Here is a 19,987-nt window from a genome sequence, read left to right on the forward strand (position 1 = left end):
CATACTAATGGATCTTGTTTCTTGATCCAGTCTCCTTTTATTGGTGAATTGAGGCATCTGCATTAATGGTTACAGCTGGCGTACATTGGTCCATCTTGCCACGCTCTCCTCCTGCTGCTGGCCCTCCACTTTTCCCCTTCACTCAGTTACCTGTCCTGTTTGGTGATCCTCCTCTGCTGTTCCTGGGACCACGGTCATCTTTATCTTTCTCTAGAATTTCCTTCAGCACTCTTCGTACAGTTGGTTTGGTGGTAATGAATTCTTCAGTTATTCCGTATCATGGAAGTATCTTATTTTTCTATCAATTTTGAAAGAGTTTTACAGGGTACATCAATTTGGGTTGGAAGTTGTTTCCTTTCAGGATTTGAAACACTTTGTGCCAAACTCTTCTTGACTTGATTTGTGTTGAGAAGTCTGCCTTGATTCTGATGGGTTTTCCTTTGTAGGTGATCTGTTTCTTTTCTCTAAAAGCCCTTAATATTCTGTTCTTGTGCTGAATTTCTGGGATCTTGATTATTATATGTCTGGGTATAGATTTATTTTGTTTATGGCTCGTTGCAGTTCTATTTGCCTTGTATATCTGTATGTCAGGTCCTTTTCCCATGTTTGGGAAGTTTTCTGCTGTTACTTCTGTAATTTTTTCTGTCGTTTGTGTTGGTGCCCACTTTTTCACTGACATCTACTACTCTTAAATTACTTTTCTTTGTGTTGTCCTGTAGCTGTTGAATTGTTATTTCCTGGTTCCTTGTTATTTTTTAAGAGCTCTCTTCTTTCATGATCACTAGCTGTAATCCTGTCTTCAAGATCTAAAAGTTTATCTTCATTTCTTTCAAGTGGTTCTGCCAGCTTTTGATGGAATTTTTAATTTCCTGGATATCCCTTTGGATCTATTTCATGCATTGTAATTCCTTTCTATGTTATTCATTCAAGATTTCCATCATTTTCCTATGCTCCTTTATTTTTATCTATGTCTTCTTTAGATATACTCAGCAATTCTTTTGTTGTTACGATTTCTTCTTTCACCTGAGTTATCATTTCTTTTTTTTAAATTTTATTTAAGGAGAAAAAGAAAAAAAAAGCACAAAAAGGGTACAAGTTATACAGAATTTCAGAAAAAAATAAACAGTGGGAAATCACTAGTTAATGGATTACATATTATCATCTTAGAAATATTTTTTCAAGTTACAAAATTAAAGCATATAAAGTGGACATTCAAACAGTGAGACTGCAAACAGTTCTTTTTTTTTTTTTAAGATTCTTTTTTTTTTTTTTTTTTTTTTTTTTGTCTTTTTTCCGGTACCAGGGATCAAACTCACGACCGCCTGTTTGCAAGGCAGGTGCTCATGCCACTGAGCTAAATCCCCAGCCCCTAAACAGTTCTGTTCAATGATCCAACAAAACTCAGTAATATTGTTGTCTATCTTATATGCTTAAATATACATGCAGTTATATCGTTTAGAGCACTTTCTTTTCCTCTCTTTTGTACAATGACTATTACACATTTTGGGTTTTATTACTCCCACAATTCTTATTACTTTTTTGGAAGAGAGTAAAACCAAATGTGACATAACAGAACAGAGTCAGTCAAATCAAAAAGGTGGACATAATAGATAAGGTAGAAACATAATACAAGGTGATCAACAATGGTTACCATAATGCCTCCCGCTATCTCAAAAAGAATTGCCTATATCATCAGTTATAATAAAATTGAACAAAACAGTAAAGAACGAAACCAACAAAACCAAAACATTGGAGACATTACAGGTCTTCAAAAGTAGATAATAGTCAACCAGAGTGGGCGTCATAATGAATCCCACTATCTTCACAGCTGTTGCCTAAACTTTCGAACCTTTTACTATCAAGCAAAACAGAATAAAGGAACATCAGTCAAAACAAGATGGTGAGAGCAATACAGGGCTTCAAATCAAGTTAATAGAAAATCAAAGTGGGTTACTATAATATACCCTATTTTTTATTTATTTTTCCCTTAATTAAAAGGATAAAAATAAAAAAGTAAATAATAAAATGGAGATTGAGATAAAAGAGGGCATAACAACAAAACAGCACAGATCAAAACATAACCATTTAAGCAAAATAGTGTTTCACCACAAGATAATCCTGACATAAAAGTAGTTACCATATTGTCTCTTTCCTTGAAATCTTTGAGTATAACTTCGTATACTGTAGCATCAAATATATTAAAACAATGTAAAACCATTCAAGAGAATGAGAGTGTTACAGGGTATTTAGAATCAACTAACAGAAAATGAACAATCGTTTCTGTATAATCTCTTTGTCTATAAAAGTTTTTGTTTATACTATCACATATAATAAAATCCAGTAAGATACAACATGTTAAGACCTATGGAGACAGAAGAACAAAAGCTTGATGGGACTTCAAAACAAGATGATATTAAATCAGCATTACCTATTATGACGTCGTTTTCTCCAAAATAGCTGTTCCTATCATCCAATCTTCTCTGCCTCATTTCTGTTGAGATCTCTTTCTGTCATTAGTTGTCAGTTTGTCTTCTTCATTTTGTTTTCTGCTCCATTCATTGTGGCCTCTCTGCCACTATTTCTGGATTCTTGGTATTTTTCTTTTTTAGAATATTGTGTAGTATTCTCTGTAGAGTTGAATTACTGGTTACAAATTCCCCTAGTTCCTCTTTATCCTGGAAGCACCTTGTTTTTCCATCAATTTCCAGGGATAGTTGTGCAGGATATATCAGTCTTGGCTGGAGGTTATTATCTTTCAAAGCTTCAATTATTTCCCCCCTCGCTCTTTGTGATTTGATGGTTTGTGCTGAGAAGTCTGCTGTAATTCTGATGGGTGTTCCCTTGTAAGTGATCTGTTTCTTGTCTCTGATGGCTTTTAGTATTCTGTTCTTATATTGGATTTCTGGAATTTTGATTATTATATGCTTGGGTGTAGCTCTGTTTGGGTTGTAGGTGGCTGGGGTCCTGTATGCTTCATACATCTGAGTATCTTTACCTTTTGCTAAATTAGGAAAATTCTCCTGGATTATTTCTGCAAGTAGCTTTTGTAGTTCATTTGTTTGTGTCCCTACCTCTTCTTTTATGTTCTTAATTCTTAAGTTATAGATCCTCTTATCATCTTCTAGCCTTTGTATTATTGCTTTTTGCTTCTTTGTTATTTTTAAGAGGTTTTTCATTTCATGCTCCCATATTACAAATCTGCCCTCCAGTTCAGCTAATCTATCCTTAGTTTCTTTCAAGCTGTTTTTCCAGTTTTCCAGAGTTTTTAGTTTCCTGGTAATCTCTTTGAACCTGCTTCACATATTCTATGTTTTCTCTATTTTCTCCATCAAACAATTCTCCCCTTTTTTTCTGTTCTTCCATTCCACCATCTGTTTTTTCTTGGGTGGCGCTTAGCATTTCTTTAACTATTCTGCTTATGTCTTGCTTCAGGTCATTAATACCTTCATTCCTGAACTTTTCTATGAGGCTCTGGAGATAGCGCTTTATGTCTATTGGCGCCGTGTCTGCTATTGCATGTTTCTCAGGTTTGGGGGCCGAGGAGCCTTTCTTATTGTTCCCTCTTTCCATATTCTTTGTTCCTTATATACAAGTGTATATAGGAGACCCAGCTTCCTTCCCTGTTGGCCACAGTCTGTTTGAATTGTGCCGGCTACGTATTCCTGCCCACTGTAGTGCACCAGTGAGATATGGACCGGGCAGCCTATGCGGGGCCCGCCCCTCCAGGTCAACCTACTGAAGGCTTCACTGCTAGGGTGCACCTCCAGGCACCCTAGGGTGCACCTCCAGGCACTGGGATCTGGGTTGTGCTAGCCTACTGGGTCTCAGCCAGCAGCGTCACGTAGGCTAGGCACTGCTCACCGATCCCGCTTGAGAGGGGGATATGTCACTGAAGTCACTACAGCGCCCTTTTCCGGCAAGTCTGCCCAGTCCCAGAATGTCCTCTGTTGGAGCCTCGTAGACCGTGGAAGAGTCCCCATTTCCCTCACTCACCGCAGGTTGATGCACAGCTCCCCACCTGTCCCGCTCTCAACTCTGTTCACCGATTCCCATTCTCAGAGCTTTCACACGCCTCTCTCCCTGCCGAGCCGATTCAGACGCAGCAGCAGCAGCAGGAAACCCAAATCACGGCCTCCAATGGCATGGGCTCCAGCTTCCACGCTGAGGCTTTATCTGTTCCTGTTATAGCACCAGGATTGCATTCCCAATTGGTTTCTCTCAGCCCAGTTGTTTTCTGGGTCAGCAGGGTATATCTCCTCTTGCTTAGGATTCCTCACTCTGCACCATTCCTGGATTCTAGGCTGGGTCTCTCAGAGAGCCTCCGTAGCTGCTGCTATCTGTCCGCCATGTTCTCCCGGAAGCCGAGTTATCATTTCTGATCTAATTACCTTTACAGTCTCATACAGTTGTTTCTTTACGTCAGTTGTTATCCTCTCAGAGATTTCAGGAGTGTGACTTCCATTTTCTTTTTCTTTTTTTTTTTTTTTTGTTAGGTGGAATCTTTTATTGACATTTAATTATTTGTCTTCTGGTTTGTTGAAGCAGTAAGTCAGGCAGCATTTGCCACAATAATGTCTATCAAAGTGGCTCACCATAAAAACTCCAGCACCACATTCATCTGAGGGGCACTCTTGACGAAGACAACCAATTTTGCCATTTTCATCCACCATATAGTATTTTAGAACTGCCAACTTGAAGCTTCTTTCTCTTATGCTTACTCTTTTTGGGAGTGGTGTAAGACTTCTTTCTTTTCTTAGCACCACCATGGAATCTCAGCACAAGATGAAGAGTGGTCTCCTTTTGAATGTTGTAATCAGACAAAGTGCATCCATCTTCCAGTTACCAGCAAAGATCAGCCTTTGTTGATCAGGAGGAATTCCTTCCTTATCCTGGATCTTGGCCTTTACATTTTCTACAGTGTCTGAAGGTTCAGCCTTGAGGGTGATGGTCTTTCCTGTAAGGGTTTTATGAAAATCTGCATCCTGGCAGCAGTTCCACCAGTGATGGCAGATCCAAAAAAGCATGACTTCCATTTTCTTCCATGACTGTAGCTCTCAGACTTGTTCCTTGTGGGCTGGAGATCTGAGATTGCCTTTTACTGCTTCGTCTTGGCATTTTCCTGAGTTGACAAGCTGGTTGTGGGGTCCCAGGTGCTTCCCACATTGGCTGGCCCTCCACAGTGTAGGTTTCTCTGAACCCAGATTCCCAGGGAGGTAGTAGGACATGGGATGGGCTTCTCCAGACCCATGTGGATACATTGAGGTTTCCCAGTGGCCATGGGTGCATGGTGGCAGGGCTGCTTTTTCTCTTGGCCTACATGGCTACACTGGGAATCCCTTGATGGTGGCAGGCACATGGGACCATCTTTATCTATTTCTCCAAGCCTGTGCTGGCTGCCTGCAGAAAGCAAGCATCTTGGATGATGGCCTGCGGGCCACAGGGCATATCTAGCTCTTTCTCCCAGCCTGTGCTGATTGCCTGAGGGAAGCAGGTGTCCTGTTGTGGTGGGCATGCAGGAATGGGTCTGGCTGTTTCCTCCTGCCCATGCTTGTGATTTTTTTTAAACTCAGCATTATATTGTGAATTTTATGCCATTAAGTGGTCACTAAACCAATGATATTTAATGAATGTAATTGCCACTTTAGGCATTTAACTTGTTATTAGTGTTATTTTACCTCTCTGAATACTTGCACAGATTCAAGTTTATTTCCTGTGTGTCCTCTGTGTGTGTGTGTGTGTGTGTGTGTGTGTGTGTGTGTGTGGTACACATTACTCCTGATACCTGTTCCTTCACAGCTCCCTGTGATAAAGGGGGAATTTCACTGGCATCTGTTCCTTGTTTGGCTCTATAATAAACCCTTTATATGACAGAGTAGGAATTGGCCTCCTGTCACAGATGAGGAGGTTTTACTCCAAATTCCTGACTGTGCTGTCAGAATATGACTGGGATCAAGTCTGTGGTTTTTACAAGTTTTCTTCCCTTATCTGCATGGTGAATATTTTGTGTTTTCTACCCTGAGCTCTAAAAATCTATGTTTCTAATGTTTTAAAAGCCTAGCTTTACTTTCTAAGCCTGAGGAGAACTTTGGAAGGCCAATATTAGTGAGATGTCTCTCCCAGTAGCTGGAGTATATTGAAGAGTGAATAAAAATCTGGCTGACATCAAAGCAAAAACAAGCACAGAAGGTGATATAATTATCTACACAAAATTTTCCAGTGGTTTTATGGGGAAAAAGCCTATAAGCAAAGCCAGAGGGCAAATGTTTAACTGGAAAATATTATTTAAAATATATTATTACTGAAGGTTACTGTAAATTTTTTGAAAAATTAGTAAGAAAGATGTGAATATCTAAATTGAAAAGTGGACAAAGGCCATGAGCAGGAGATTTACAGAAGGAAAATATAGGTTAACAAGAGAACTAAAAGTGATGTCCAGACTTCTGGTGAGCACTGTCAAAGACAGGAATGAAATGTGTAATCTATTAATTGGTGATTTCTTACTGTTTTTTTTTTTTTTTGTAGTTCTGTATTACTTGTACCCTTACACCGCTTTGTTTTGTTTTGTTTTTTTCTCTTTTTCCTTTTAAATAAAAATTTTTAAAAAAGACAGAATGAAATGTCATTTTCTCCCGCTCACAGTGGGAAAGTCCTGAAGGTAAAGGTCTGAAGGATCTGAAGGATCTTATGCATGGTCATGGGAGGGCACACTGGTCTGACCTCTGGCATCTACACTGAAAATGGAGAGCCTGTTCACGTTGAAGAATCAGGAGTAGGCACATAGCTGTGCCAGGACATGGATGTGAGTGTAAACATACTGCCATATGCACACAGACGCATTGCCTGGGCGCGAAAACTTGGTAACCAAAGTGTCTGTCAGTGGCCTGTTGACTAAATAAATCCTCAACGTGATGTATAATAGTCCATTATTTTAGATAATGACATTCATCTGTACTCTTGAAGACATGAAAAGATGTTCAAGTGGAGGAAAACCATGATTTATGTAGACTATGATCCCTCTTCAGGGTAGAAGTTGTGTAAAAATAATAAGAAAGATTTATAACAGCTTATAGCAGTGACAATGAATGATGAAGGGATGGTGGATTTTTATTTCTGTTTTCATTTTTTACATTTATTTTTTGTGACATCTATATTCACGTTCTACTGGGAACATGTAAAGATCCATTTTGGAATATCTTTGCCCTTTCCAGTAGCCTGGAAGGTCTACCTTAAGCACCTTTAAAAAGCAGAAGAAAGAGATATGAGTTTCACCCTACCGGATGTGATCCCCGGTATACATAGAAAAGCACCAGGACCAGGCACTGAGGGCAGGTGCGGGTTGATGGCCAGAGTGCTGCGTGGCAGCGCGCAGTGTGTGTGTGAGTGCTGACTCAAGTTGCAGGGAGGGAGCTTTCATTCCGGGACTCAGTAGCCAGCCCCGTGCTCTTAGAGAGTGAGCAAGTTCTGCTGTGATGAGGCTCCGATGCTGGGGTGGAGGGAGTGAGAGTGGGGCCTCAGAGCCCGGCTCCAGATACATGGAGGATGCGTATCGTGATGGAAGGTGAATCTGATTCGCTGATGGCCCCTCACATGTGGGCCACATTTAACATTCTCCAGCCGTCCTTTTTTAAAATTTTCTGTAGTGCTGGGGTCAAACCCAGGGCCTGGTGCATGCTGCTTGTCAAGCCCTCCATGCGGGGCCACACTCCCAGCCCCTCCCCAGTGGTCCTTAAAATAAATAGCTTTAAAGCTGCCTCCCCAAGTCCAGGCTACAGTCACAGCTCACGTGTTGCATTTGGTTGTTTTATCTCTTTCCTTCCAAATTCTAGAGCAACCTCCTTGACCTTTGTTTTGTCTGCTATTCATGATGTTAGCTGATCTGAAATGTTCAGGCCCACTTTCTTGAAGAATGTTCATCTTCTACAGTAGCCTGGTTGCTTCCTCATGGTCAAATTCCAATCAAACATTTTTGGTTGGAATGCCCCATAAGTTGTTTTTTAAAAATTTTTTATCACTATAGGGGGCGTCTCATGGCCTGTTGCCCCACTACTAGGCAGACTAGCTATTTTTTGATGAGGAAATTTTAACTCATAGAAGAAAAGTCAAGGCTACTGACCATTTCTCATATTGGATTTTTACCCCTTTCATGAGTTCAAAGAAAATGCTTCCTATGCCAAAAAGGAAACAGCAAGTACTTCACGATTTACTGAAACTTTAAAATCTATCCTTTTTTTAAATAGAGAAAACATCACTTTTTGTTTATGATTCTTTGTCCCTACTTTTAGGCAGGCAGGTTGGTCATTAGACATGGTTGTCTATTAGTTGCTGCTCAGGTGGGCTCATATTGACAGAGTCCAGTGTGTAAGGCGACTTTCTTTTCATGCCATTACAAGCAAGGCACAGACATGATCTGCCGCAGCACCAGCTGCCTGGTTTGTAGTAGCTAAGGTTGTATTTCTCCTGCAGATCAGGAAATGTGGTCTTAAGACAGTTGGTGCTGTTTCTGGAATGTCTTTTCAGTGTATTCTTTTTGATTTTTTGGTTTTGTTTTATTTTCAAGCCTCCTACCAGGAAATAAAAAAATCTACAATTTTCCCTCTCCTCGAGAGCCGTCCCTGCTGCTGGTGGCTTTGGGCTGGGGACAGCCCTCCCGGAGTTCCCTTGCTCTGCTGTGGCCAAGAGTGAACTCATGCTCTCTTGAAAACACCAGTAACCTGGAGGTGTGAACTGTCTTTGCAGGGCCTCTTTCATGACCAAAACCGTGCCTTGTGGAAATGAGCTTCACAAGTTCCTCATCTGGGACACGGCTGGGCAGGAGCGGGTGAGTACTGCGTGCTGGCTTCGGCTGCTGCAGGCTCCTTGGTGCTGGGCAAGACCTTGGTGGCAGAGAGGACTGAAACCTAGTCTAAAGTGGTCTAAGCAGCATGTCTAAGAAGCATGTCTGCTTCTGCTCTGTGGAGATCTAAGGGAGGCCTATGGCGAGACAGGGCTGAGCTCCAGGCCCCACCCACCCTGCAGCAGTGCCCATCCGCCTTGGCTTCCTAGCCATTGAGTTAGGGTTGGTGGCAGCTTCATTGGCTTTGCCTCCCTCCCTCCTTTTCCGAGCACAGCAAGGTTGGCCCCATAAACCTTGCAGACCTCATCCTACCACCTTAGCATCCCTCAGAGGAGAGGAGAGCATAACACCTGTCTGCAGCCTGAGTTCTGACCCACTGGGTTTGGGTCCCTCACTTACCCTGTCTTCAACGCAGTGCAGCCTTCCAGGACCTAGTGCCCCAAATGGCAGAGCTGGTGACTCACTTGCCATCGGGGAGGCTAACACCAGCTCCACCTGAACCCTGCTGGCCAGAAGCCAAGCCAGCTTCGTTCCCTAAGGGAAACTTGGCTTCTCTTACCGGAAAGTGGGGGGTTGGATGCTGGGTCACCAGAAACAGCAGATGAGTTTCCTCTTATACTAGTTCTGTTTATTTATTGAAAATACTGATAGAGAAGACTGTGTATTGAGCAGCTCATGCCTTCAGATTTCCAAAAGGGAATCAATCCTGAGAGAGGAGGACATTTTCGTGCTAAGCCCAGTGCACACTGTCAAGAGCCTAGAGGGCTGGTGGGTAAAGGAGGGAAGTCACCCAGCACCATGTCTGCACCAGAGCTTTCAGCCCAAGGGCTCTCAGCAGAGCTGATGGTTGTGGAGAACAGGTGGCACTTTCTCCTGTTGGAGTCCACGTGCCTCCCTCTCTGCCTGCCCTAGGCACAGTGGCTCCTCTCACCTCCCACCTCCTCACTGCCGCTCGCTCGGCATGTGCAGTACCCACTCCTCACTGAGTCATCCTGTCTATTGTCCAAAAGGAAGAATCTGGGGTTCAGGATCATCTAGAATATTCACTGCCTACTCTTTATAGAACAAAAGTTAATTTATACGGCTTTCATTTTTTACAATATCCATTGGTAAAAGTAAAGTTCCGGGATTTGTGGGTCAAGGCATTTAGAAGAATTTTTTTAAATGGGCTGAATCTTGTGGCCTGCAAATACTCGCCTCCTAGAGGCCCCCTCCCCCGGCTGCTAAACCAGAGCGCAGGCTGCACGCGGGGCAGCTGCCTGGCCTGTCACTGCTGGCAGCTCGGGGTCCTCTCTTCTCAAGCCCGAGTACCCCTTGTGTTTGGTCTGTTACTCTTATGTTTTGAGTTTGTTAAGTAAAGTTAAGTAGAGTTTATCTTGATCCTCCTTTTATCTTTGGCAGTGAAATAGCTGCTTTTGCAGCTGTTTTTTCTCATGCAGGACAATCAGTTTTGCAGACAGTGGCCCAGCATTGAGGCATTGATGGCATTGCTACTCCTGCTGGTGCCTGACGCTCCTGGCACTTGCTGGGTCCTGGGCACGGCTCTGGGTGCCTTACTGTACTCAGGCATTCGGCCCCCTCAGAACAGCTGGGGGAGCAGGTGTTTACCCCACTTACAGGCGAGGCTACCTATTCTCACAGATCACAAATTGCATAGCTTACACAGCATAAGGCTGAAGTTGGAATCCAGCTGTCCAAGACCTGAGCTTTAGAGTTTTGTTTTGATAGAAAACTCATACAACAGCCATATGGTTGACAGTAAAAATTAAGCAAACCCTCACCATCCAGATATTTCTATGATTGACATTAGATCATTTCTCAGCTGTCTTTTTGTATTGGTAATTTTTATCAGTGGGATTAGGGTTCCTTATAACATGTTGTTTTTGTTTGATAGTATAATGTCTCTGGGGATGTTTGTATAATCAAAGCAGAGAATTAGACATTTACTTACCTTTTCTAACATAATATTCAAACACTTCGCTGCTTTGGGTGACATTTGGTACTCCCACAAACTCATTACTGTAATTTGACACATTTACCATCTCAATGTAAAACAGCAGTGGGAAACATCAGTTGACCATACTGCTAATTATAATTGCTTTCCTACAATTTGAGGATTGGAGGTTGCAGATATTTGTGACGGCATTAAGATACTGTAACTTTTTTTGTGCGGTACTGGGAGTAGAATCCAGGGCTGTGCACCTCCTCGGTGAGCACTCTGCTATTGGGCTCCTCCCGTAGGCCCTAGTTTGCTCAGTTTTGAAAAGATCCGTGTTTCATGTACAAGGCGTGGTGGCCCTATGGTAGTGGTGCTCTTCCTTTATCCTTCTGGGAAGGGGGATTTAATGTTGCATAATAATCTCAGGTGCATGTTCTAGAGTCTGGATTTGTGGAAAGTGTGTGAGCCGTATCCACGGGCCTTTGGCTTGTCAGATCCTGCTGGCCTCTAAAGCCCCATTTGGTTATCCTCGGCTGGCCCTGCTCATGGGCTTTAACGGAGTCTCATCTCTCCAGTGATGGCAATATTTCATTTGTTTTGGCAGCTTGTTGTCGGCTTTAATGGTGCTTATAATGACGCTGCCTAATGTTTGAGTTAAAAATAAGCTCCCTGCTGCTGCTGGTGCCTACTGCTGTTAGTTCTGTCTCATTAGATATCGCAGCCAAGTGGACTGTCTCAGCCCTGCCTGTCTCCATGGAATCTGCTACTGCTCTCCTCAGTTCTGTAATTTTAAACGGTGTCTTTGGTTTACGCAGTGATAGTATAAAGACACAGGTTTCTGTGCCCTCGGAGAGGACCGACACTTGGCACCTCCCATGCCCAGTGCGATGGCAGGAACCTGTGTTTTGTATTCAAGGTCGCAGCTCTTGGAGAGCTGCTTCCCTCCAGCGCTGCAGGTGTGAAAGAGTCCTTCTCTTTCTCCGTGTGTCAGAGGCACTCAGTCTTGACGCATGAGCTCCCTAACTTACTCTTTCAGTGTCTCAATGGTAACCCAGAGAATGTCTTTACAAAATAGTGTTTTTAAAAATTAACCGTCTTGTCTTCGATTAACCTTGGATCCTGCAGCCTGACATTTCTCAGACCTGTGAGTTCAGTGTGTAGCTGCTTGGCCAGGTAGGAGGATGCCCAGGAATCGCACTCACAGGGGTCTCAGCGCAGAGGAGGGGCTTATCTGCCCAGCTCCGCCCTTCAATCGCCATTGGCCAGGACCTGTGATGGGCAGTGGAGACTTCTGCTCTCAGGCTCAAGCCTGGGGTCCCCAGCTGGCTCCCTTTGGACTTCCTTCTTTGTTTTGTCGTTTAGTCTGGGGTGGTGTAACATCTTCATTGCTAGCAGAAGTGTCTCATCACACATGAAATGTAAGCAATAACCTCCTGGGTCCCCATATCTAGCAATAATGGTGGCCGTCGAGCAAAATGATAATAATGCTGGTTTGAAGATTTGTGTAGCAAACTATATAACTTATTATTGCTATCCTTTTTGGTATTTAGCAAATTAGTAAGGCATTGAATTTAAGAAAGAAATACCAAAAACAAACTGAATAACACTATATTGGCTGAGTAAGCAGCTTTTATCCAAAATGTCATGAGCTATTGTAGAATCCTAAGTAGAGTCATAAGGCAAGAAATGCAGTCTTCGTTTTCTAGATGTGTGCTTTCAAACCATCCTGATTCCACTTTAAAACACAATCCCAATCCATATAACTCCATTATGTCAGGATCCTGGAAAAATTTCACACTTCATTCTTTTGTTCTGATTCACGAAGGCAATATTGTTCCAAGACTCTAACGGAAAGCTTTTCATATTGAAGTACATTATTGTACTGCTTTGTATCATTTGGCTAAACTCAGTTGCATAGTTTTTTGTCTTTCTCAGTCGACTACCTGAGTCTTGATGTTTGTATTACGACCTTTTCATTTCAAGTGAACCATAGTTAGGTGCCACACAGACTGTTAGCTCTGTTGTTGGAATAAAAACTCTCAGCTACTCCACCAGCACATCTGAAGCTGGTAAGACTGACTTCTGAAATCAAACTTTATTTATGCTCTTTGAAAGAGTAAAATCAGAAAGCACACATGTGGCGTAATAAGTGTTCTCTCTTCCCCAGTGTTGAGCAAGAATATTGTGGGGTAGTGGTAAAAGGAACAGAACGAAGAGTTATGTATTGAGTTATGTAATTTTTCACCAGCATTCTTTTTGGTATTTAAAAAAACCTGATAAAACTTTGAAAATGAAAAAAAAATCCTAAGAAAAGTTGAGTAACCCTGTATGGGCATGAGTAAGCTGATTTAATCCAGAGCTTTGTAGAATTTTAAGTATAACTTTAAACAAGACTGGAAAAGGCAGAATAACATTATTGTCCTGAAATCAGCACATGTGACTGCATGTATGCCAGAGTGTACAAATTTTTAAAATATTTCCACTTTAAAATGATCACACTTGCAGGGCTGGGGGTCTAGCTCCGGGGGCAGTGCTACCCAAGCACACACCAGGCCCTGATTTCGATACCCAGCACTGAAAACAAAATCATGCTTACAGAAAAGTTACAAAATAGGGGACTGCTAGCTGTGTGGTGCTGTTTCAGGCTGAAGGTGTGGGGTCTGCTGGGATGGAGAGGCCACTGGCCACCTGGGTAAACAATTACAGGCCACTCCAGCAGCTCAGGGCCAGGGATGGCCCAGCTGAGAGTGGGCAGATCACTTCCATGGCTCCGCTGACGTGGCATGAGGCTGAGCTGAGTCGAGAGGTAAACACTTGGGTGGCCTGTGCAAGAGGAGCTGAGAAGCCATGGTGGCAGGAGTAGGGTGGTGGAGGAGGAGGTGTCTGCTCACTGCAGAGGACAGCCTTGTCCAGCCTAAAGCTGTCTTTGCACTTCTCCTTCCTAGCTCCTTTCACTATGCTGGACTTTTCTGCCATCCAGGAAGTTCCATCCAACACAAATTTTGTGTTACGAGTGGACAGATAATGTTTGACAAACTGTGGCTTTTTTCTTTTTTGGTACCAGGAATTGAACTCAGGACCTTTCGCTACCGGACAGGTCCTGTCACTGAGCTGTATATCCCGGCCCTCTCTGAGGTTTTCAAATGTAGTACTCACCCCTTCCCCTCTCAGGGTCCCTGCCCCAGTTGGGGAGTGTGCAGAATGAGAGCCCCATGACCATGTGCTGTGGCCCGGAGCTCTGTTTTCCTGGGTGTGGGACCTTCCCTGTCCCTTCTAGACTCATGCAAAGCTCCTGGCATTTCTTGTGCTCTTTCTCTGGTTTGCTGAGGCAGCAGCTGAGCCAGGCATAATCCATCCTGTGGTTTCAATAGTTAGAAATAGTGTCCCCCAAAATGTTTTTGTCTGGTTGTTTCTGTGCAGAGCATCAGCATGTGCAGTATCGCCAGCCTCTTTTCGTTTTAATAAATATATTTATCTAGATCTAAGTTGCATACCAGACATTTGTCCCACTTTGCGTGCACAGGGGTTCTATAGTATTCAGAATTGTGCAACCCTCACTACAGTCCACTTTAGAACATTCTGATCACTCCAGAAAGAGATCATGAACACGTTTGCAGTGACCCCCAATTTCCCTGCAGGTCCCCTACCCCTGGCCTACTTTCTGTCCCTGGGTTTCCCCAATGTAGCCCGTTCACGTCAGGGGATTACACAGTCTGTGATTTTCTTGTAAAACACTTCTTTCACTCTGCATACTGTTACCAGGTTCATATCCGATGCAGTGTGGATAGTATTTCCTTTTTGTGACTGAATAATACTCCATCGTATGAATACACTGGTTTTTTTTCTTTGTTCATTCATTAGTTGGTAGGCAGTTCGGTTCTTTCCACTTTTTGACTGTTACAGATCGTGGTTCCCTGTGTAAGTTTTGGTGTGGATGTCCTGTTTAATGCCTTGGGTATCTATCGAGGAGAATTGGTAGGCCATGTGGCAACTCTTCTGTTATTTAGAGGAACTGAAAACTGTTTTCTAAAGAGGCTGTACCATTTCATATTTCCTCTACTACTGCATGAAGTTAAGGTCATGAAGATTTACTTAAATGTTTTCTTCTCAGAGTTTTTAATAACTATCGCTCTTACTTTTAGTTCCGTAATGCATCTGAAGCTAACTTTTTGTGTATTTTGTATGGAAGGAATGCAGTTTTATTTTTTGCATGTGGCTCTTTTAGGTGTCCCCACAAGATTTCCTGAAAAAGACTATGCTTGCCAGGGATACTAGCACATAGCTGCAATCCCAGCTACTCAGGAGTCCGGGGCAGGGGGATGGAAAGTTCCAGGCCAGCCTGGGCAACAAGAAGGTCCTGTCATCAAATGAAGAATAGATGGTAGAGGTGCTGGCATGTAGCTCAGTAATAAAGCATCACTGTGGTCAATTCCCTGTTTTTTGCTCAATTAATTGTTTCGACACTTTTGTTGAAGATCAGTTAACCATACAGGAAGATGGTTCATTTGTGACCCTCAGTTCTACCCTGGGATTTAGATTCTTAGAAACATAATGCCAGTACTGCAATGTCTTGTACTGTAGCTATGTAAGTTTTAAAACTAGAAAGTGTGGAGTTTTTCAACTCTGTTTTTCAAGATTCTTTTGATTGTATTGGATCCCTTGCATATCCACATGGATTTTAGGGTCAGCCTATAAATTTTTATAACAACAATTCTGCTGGAATTTTGATAAGGATTATGTGATATTTGTAGCTTAGGTGGGGATTATCTACTCCCTAAATTAGAAGTGGTGACTTAAATCATAAGTGATAAGCTAGTTGCAAGCTGTCTCTCATCTATTTGGGAAGTACTTATAGATCGCAATGCTGACCTCAGAGAAAAAAAATCTGAATAAAAAATGATATCTAGGGGCTGGGGATTTAGCTCAGTGGCATAAGCACCTGCCTTGCAAGCAGGCGGTCATGAGTTCGATCCCCGGTACCGATAAAAAGAAAAAAGAAAAAAAAAGTGTAAAAAAAAAATGATATCTAGGGCTGGGGATTTAACTGGGCTGGGGATTTAGCTCAGCGGCATAAGCTCCTGCCTTGCAAGTGCGTGGTTGCGAGTTCGATCCCCGGTACTGATAAAAAAAAAAAAAAAAAAAAAAAAAAAACAAAGCACAGAAAATGTTATCTATGTGTCTAGCTGTAGTAAATTAGAACCATGAGCAGAGTTATGCTTGGGAAGTTGTCACTTAAAATTTATCAAGCCACTAGTGAAATTTATAATCTTTAACTAAATTATATTCTTTGAAAGAAAGAATCTTCCAAACAGTGTTATTTGCAGCTGATTTAATTTTGCAGCAATATTCTCCAACATAGGACTCAACTTATCGCACAGCACTAAGAGGACATGGTCAGATTCTGCAGTCCCCTGGCTCCAAAAGATTACTTCTCTGGTTAGTGTGCATAGTCTTTGCAACTGTGCGATAGCCCAGGAATTCCAGAAAATGATGTACTGAGTACTTGTATTGCACCATCTTTATTTACTGTGATGCTGGAGGTGCAGCCCGGGACCTTGCACGTAGGAGGGAGGAGCTCTGCCCCTGAGCTGCCTCCCTGCATATGTCCCCAGCCCACTGTTAAAGAGCTGTCCTTGGCACCCAGGAGAGACGTAGTGCGATGCTCACTTCCTCCAGGAGCGGATGGTCTGATGCGTGCTGGCAGGGCGCTGGGCACCCTGTGCTGTGAAGCCAGGCTGCTTGTTTATCTATTTCCTGCTAAATTTCCTATAAAGGTTTGCTGCTCAGTGAACCTGGGCTCCAGGTGCTAGGATGCACCATCCAGAGTGGGGTCTCAGTGCGTACCCCAAGGAGGCCCAGGGCATGGCAGAGGACTGTGTCTGGCCAAGGTCAAGGTCAAGCTTTCCATACACCAGAGAAACCGCTTTTGCTCTCTTTCCTTTTGTTGTCAGGGTCCCAGAACCTGTGGGTGAGAAAGTGGTTCACGGCCCATAGGCTGCCGCATAAATCAAGAGAAGACTGTGGCCTTGGGCGTTCCGAGGAGCCAGGCTCTTACCAGCCTCTCCACTGCCTGTCCTCTGGGCCCTGCACTCCCCAGTCCTGCTCCAGTCTCCAGTGACACGGCCCACACCAATCCCCGGGAACTGTTTTCCTAGGGATTCTCCCTGGCCTGAGAGGGTGGCCTGCAGCTGCAGTGAATGTGCAGCCTTCGTCCTTCCAGCGTTCTCAAAAGCTGGTGCCATCTGTGTGCACTGGATCTTCCCTCCAGCTGCACCCCTTGGGGAAGAGTTATGGTGATATTTGGGGTGGCTGCTCATTACCAGAACAGAAGCTGTGAGCCCAGTTCTGGGGGCTCAAGGTGCCCCTGGATGGAGCACATGGTATCATGACACTGTGAAGGCAGGTGGTCTGCACAAAGCCACTGACCTGCTGGAGAGGAGAGGCCAGGGGCTCCTGGGTCCTCAGGGAAGCATGGCCAGGAGGCAGGGACCAGGCAACAGGTAGGAACCAGATCTCAGCCCCACAGTCAGCTTCCTCCTGTGCTACCATGCATGTGGGCCACGCTGGGCGTTGACCTTCTGGGGCTCCTGCCTGCCTGCCTCCCTTGGCTCTGCAGTGGTATCCCCACCCCCTTCCCCAGGCTGCCCCTGCCGCTGGGCAGTACCGCACTTTACCTGCCCACACTCTCCTCCACTTCCTCCTGCTCTGTTCTCGTTTTATTCAGGTATTCTCTAAATCATGTGGAGGAGGAGAGGCCAGCACTGGCAGAATGTCATCCTTCCTGTCCTCTTCACTGTCACTGTTTTCTGTAGCTCCTGTAACTGCTGAAAACTCACAGCCACCAACAGTACAGATTTCCTGTCTCAGGGCTCGGAGTCTCCAAAGGCCAGCAGGGTGTCACCATGCTACATGCAAAGTGGGCAGGGCTCCCATGGCCCTTGGAGGGCAGAGCCCCCTTTTTGCTGTCTGTGGAGACCCTGTGCCCTCCAGATCCCGCAGAGCAGTCCTTTGGGGATCCTCTCTGTACCTCTGCTGACCTTGTTCACCTCCCCATCCCAGGGTGTTAACAACCTCATCTCTTCCCTGAATTGGGCCATAGGTGCCATTTCAGGCACTGGGGCAGGAATTTCTTGGGGGCCATCATTCTGCTGGCCACACTCCAGTTCCCCCCTGAATACAGTGGTGATGGTCTCCCACCAGTGTCCAGCAGGTCTGGAAGGGGAATGAGTTTTTACATCAGCACAAGTCTTAGTGATACTGATTTCAGTGATGCTTCATTTCAGAAGAATCTCCAGGGGTGACAGCCACTGAGTATTTTGGAGGCCGGGCTTCGACCCACAACCACTTGAGAAGCCAGGCACAGCCATGTACTTGTCCCGTGGAGGTCACCTCAGGGCAAGGCGATGAGGGACACTGGCTGTGGCCTTGGGCATCACAGTATGGAGCTTGCATTGTACTTTTAGTAAGTGAGAAAGGTTTCATGCATGAGTAAAAGCATGCCCCCATGTCAGTGAAAATATGAGGACATCAGGGTTTGCTTTAGGGCCTCAGCAGTGAGGGCCCAAAAGCTGGTGATGGGAAATGGATGCTCATTACACCCTGCCCTCTCCACAATGAACAATTTAAATAAATATACTCTGTGCTCTCTTTAAATCAATGCCATAATCCAGCAGTTAGAAGCAGGCTTCAAGTAGCGGCTGTGAGGTTAGCACCCAGGCTCTGGCGCCAACTGTGCTAAGGGGACACCACCAATGTGCAGTCTAGGCAGGGTGACGTCCAGCTGGGTGCTGGAGGAGGGCAGAGGTGTGTCCGAAGGACCTGGGGATGATCAGAACCAAGGTTTGCAAGGGCCTCTGTGACGGGGTGAGATCTGGCATAGTCCAGCTCTGGGCGCTGGCCCGCCCTGCAGGGGGCGCTGCTCTGGTCTAGGGTCCTGGTGCGCAGGGAACTGGCCCTTGCTTCCTTGGGTCATGGGTCTCTGCGGCACCAATGAGACCTTGGTACAGACATCATGGGGCAGATGGAGAGAATCACCAGGCTCCCAGTGCAAGGTGGGCAGCGCCTCGGAGGCGCTGCATGCAGTTGGGGTGCATTTTCTGCCCCCCAGAGTTCCTCTTGGGGCCTGGGGCCCCTGGGGTGATCATGAATCTGATCACCACTTTACTTCACAGTTCCTTGTCTTCCTGTCCTTTGTAGTGTGATAGCTTGGACCCCAGAATAAAACCCAAGGAAGCCAGAAATTAAAATTTGGGGAGCAAAGGCTTTATTTTAGGCCAGGCCTGGGACGCAATCTCTGGGAGCCAATTTGGAGACTGCACGCCTTACAGCTAAAAGGGTTGGGTTTTAAAGCCGAAAACCACAAGAATGTTGCGAACTTTGACCCAGTTTGGTAACTTCCTTTGTAGTTAAACGTTTCTTAAGGACAGCACATTGTATTGCAGATAGGCTGAAGGTGGGTGGGTGGGGGGATTACAAGAAACTGAAATTTAAAGCTTACTTAACCTAAAAAGAATGGGGAGGGGGATTTACAAGGAGCTGAAATTTAAGTCTTTACTGGAGATGGAATTTTAATCTCTATTGAAACGGCGCATACAGAACAGACAAAAAGCGTATTGGTTAGAACTAGGTTACAACAGCAGTGATTCCCCGCACAAATATAAGCTCTTCATTTAAACCGGGCTGGTACTGAGCAGGGGACTTTGATGAGTGATGCCTTCCCTGAGCCCCATGGGCTGTGGCAGCTGGGGAGGCTCCGTGCTTGTTCTGGGGTTGGACAATCACCTGGAGAGATATGCACAATCGTGACTTTAAAATGTTGTGAGCTGGGTGTGGTGGTGCGTGCCTGTAATCCCAGCTCTGAGGCTGAGGCAGAAGGATCCTTGTGAGTTCTAGACCAGCCTGGGCTACAAGGTGAGCTCAAGGCCAGCCTGAGCTGCATAGAGAGATGCTGTCTCAAAAAAAAAAAAAAGATGTGCCCAGGGCCTGAGACCTAAGAAATGATTATAAATGTATTATGGCCTAGAGTTTTGTTTCTTTTTTTTTTTAACTGCAAAAGAAAAAAATCTTTATTGCAATAAGTTAGTACACGATGGAGTCTTGCTTCTTAAGAGACTTTTTTTTTATTGGTACCAGGGATCAAACTCACGACTGCGCAGTTGCTTATGCTGCTGAGCTAAATCCCCAGCCCAAGTTTTGTTTCTTAACTTGGCACGGCA

At 44.4% G+C, this 19,987-nt stretch overlaps 1 protein-coding gene and 1 pseudogene across 3 annotated transcripts in view; one reads left to right on the forward strand and one right to left on the reverse strand.

The window, feature by feature from the left end:
• Rab31 (RAB31, member RAS oncogene family) overlaps positions 1-19,987 on the forward strand; it is a 103,300-nt gene that overhangs the window by 48,742 nt on the left and 34,571 nt on the right. For all 3 annotated transcript variants that reach the window (XM_003464432.5, XM_063231982.1, XM_063231981.1), the window contains exon 3: positions 8,737-8,818. In XM_003464432.5, the coding sequence (XP_003464480.2) occupies positions 8,737-8,818 (82 nt within the window). The remainder of the gene's footprint in view (positions 1-8,736; positions 8,819-19,987) is intronic.
• Positions 4,462-5,024, reverse strand: LOC106026383 (ubiquitin-ribosomal protein eS31 fusion protein-like; annotated as a pseudogene).

Source organism: Cavia porcellus, unplaced genomic scaffold, assembly GCF_034190915.1.
Source record: "Cavia porcellus strain 051 isolate PalLab524CR breed Dunkin Hartley unplaced genomic scaffold, mCavPor4.1 scaffold_20, whole genome shotgun sequence".
In the NCBI taxonomy this organism is placed as follows: domain Eukaryota; kingdom Metazoa; phylum Chordata; class Mammalia; order Rodentia; family Caviidae; genus Cavia; species Cavia porcellus.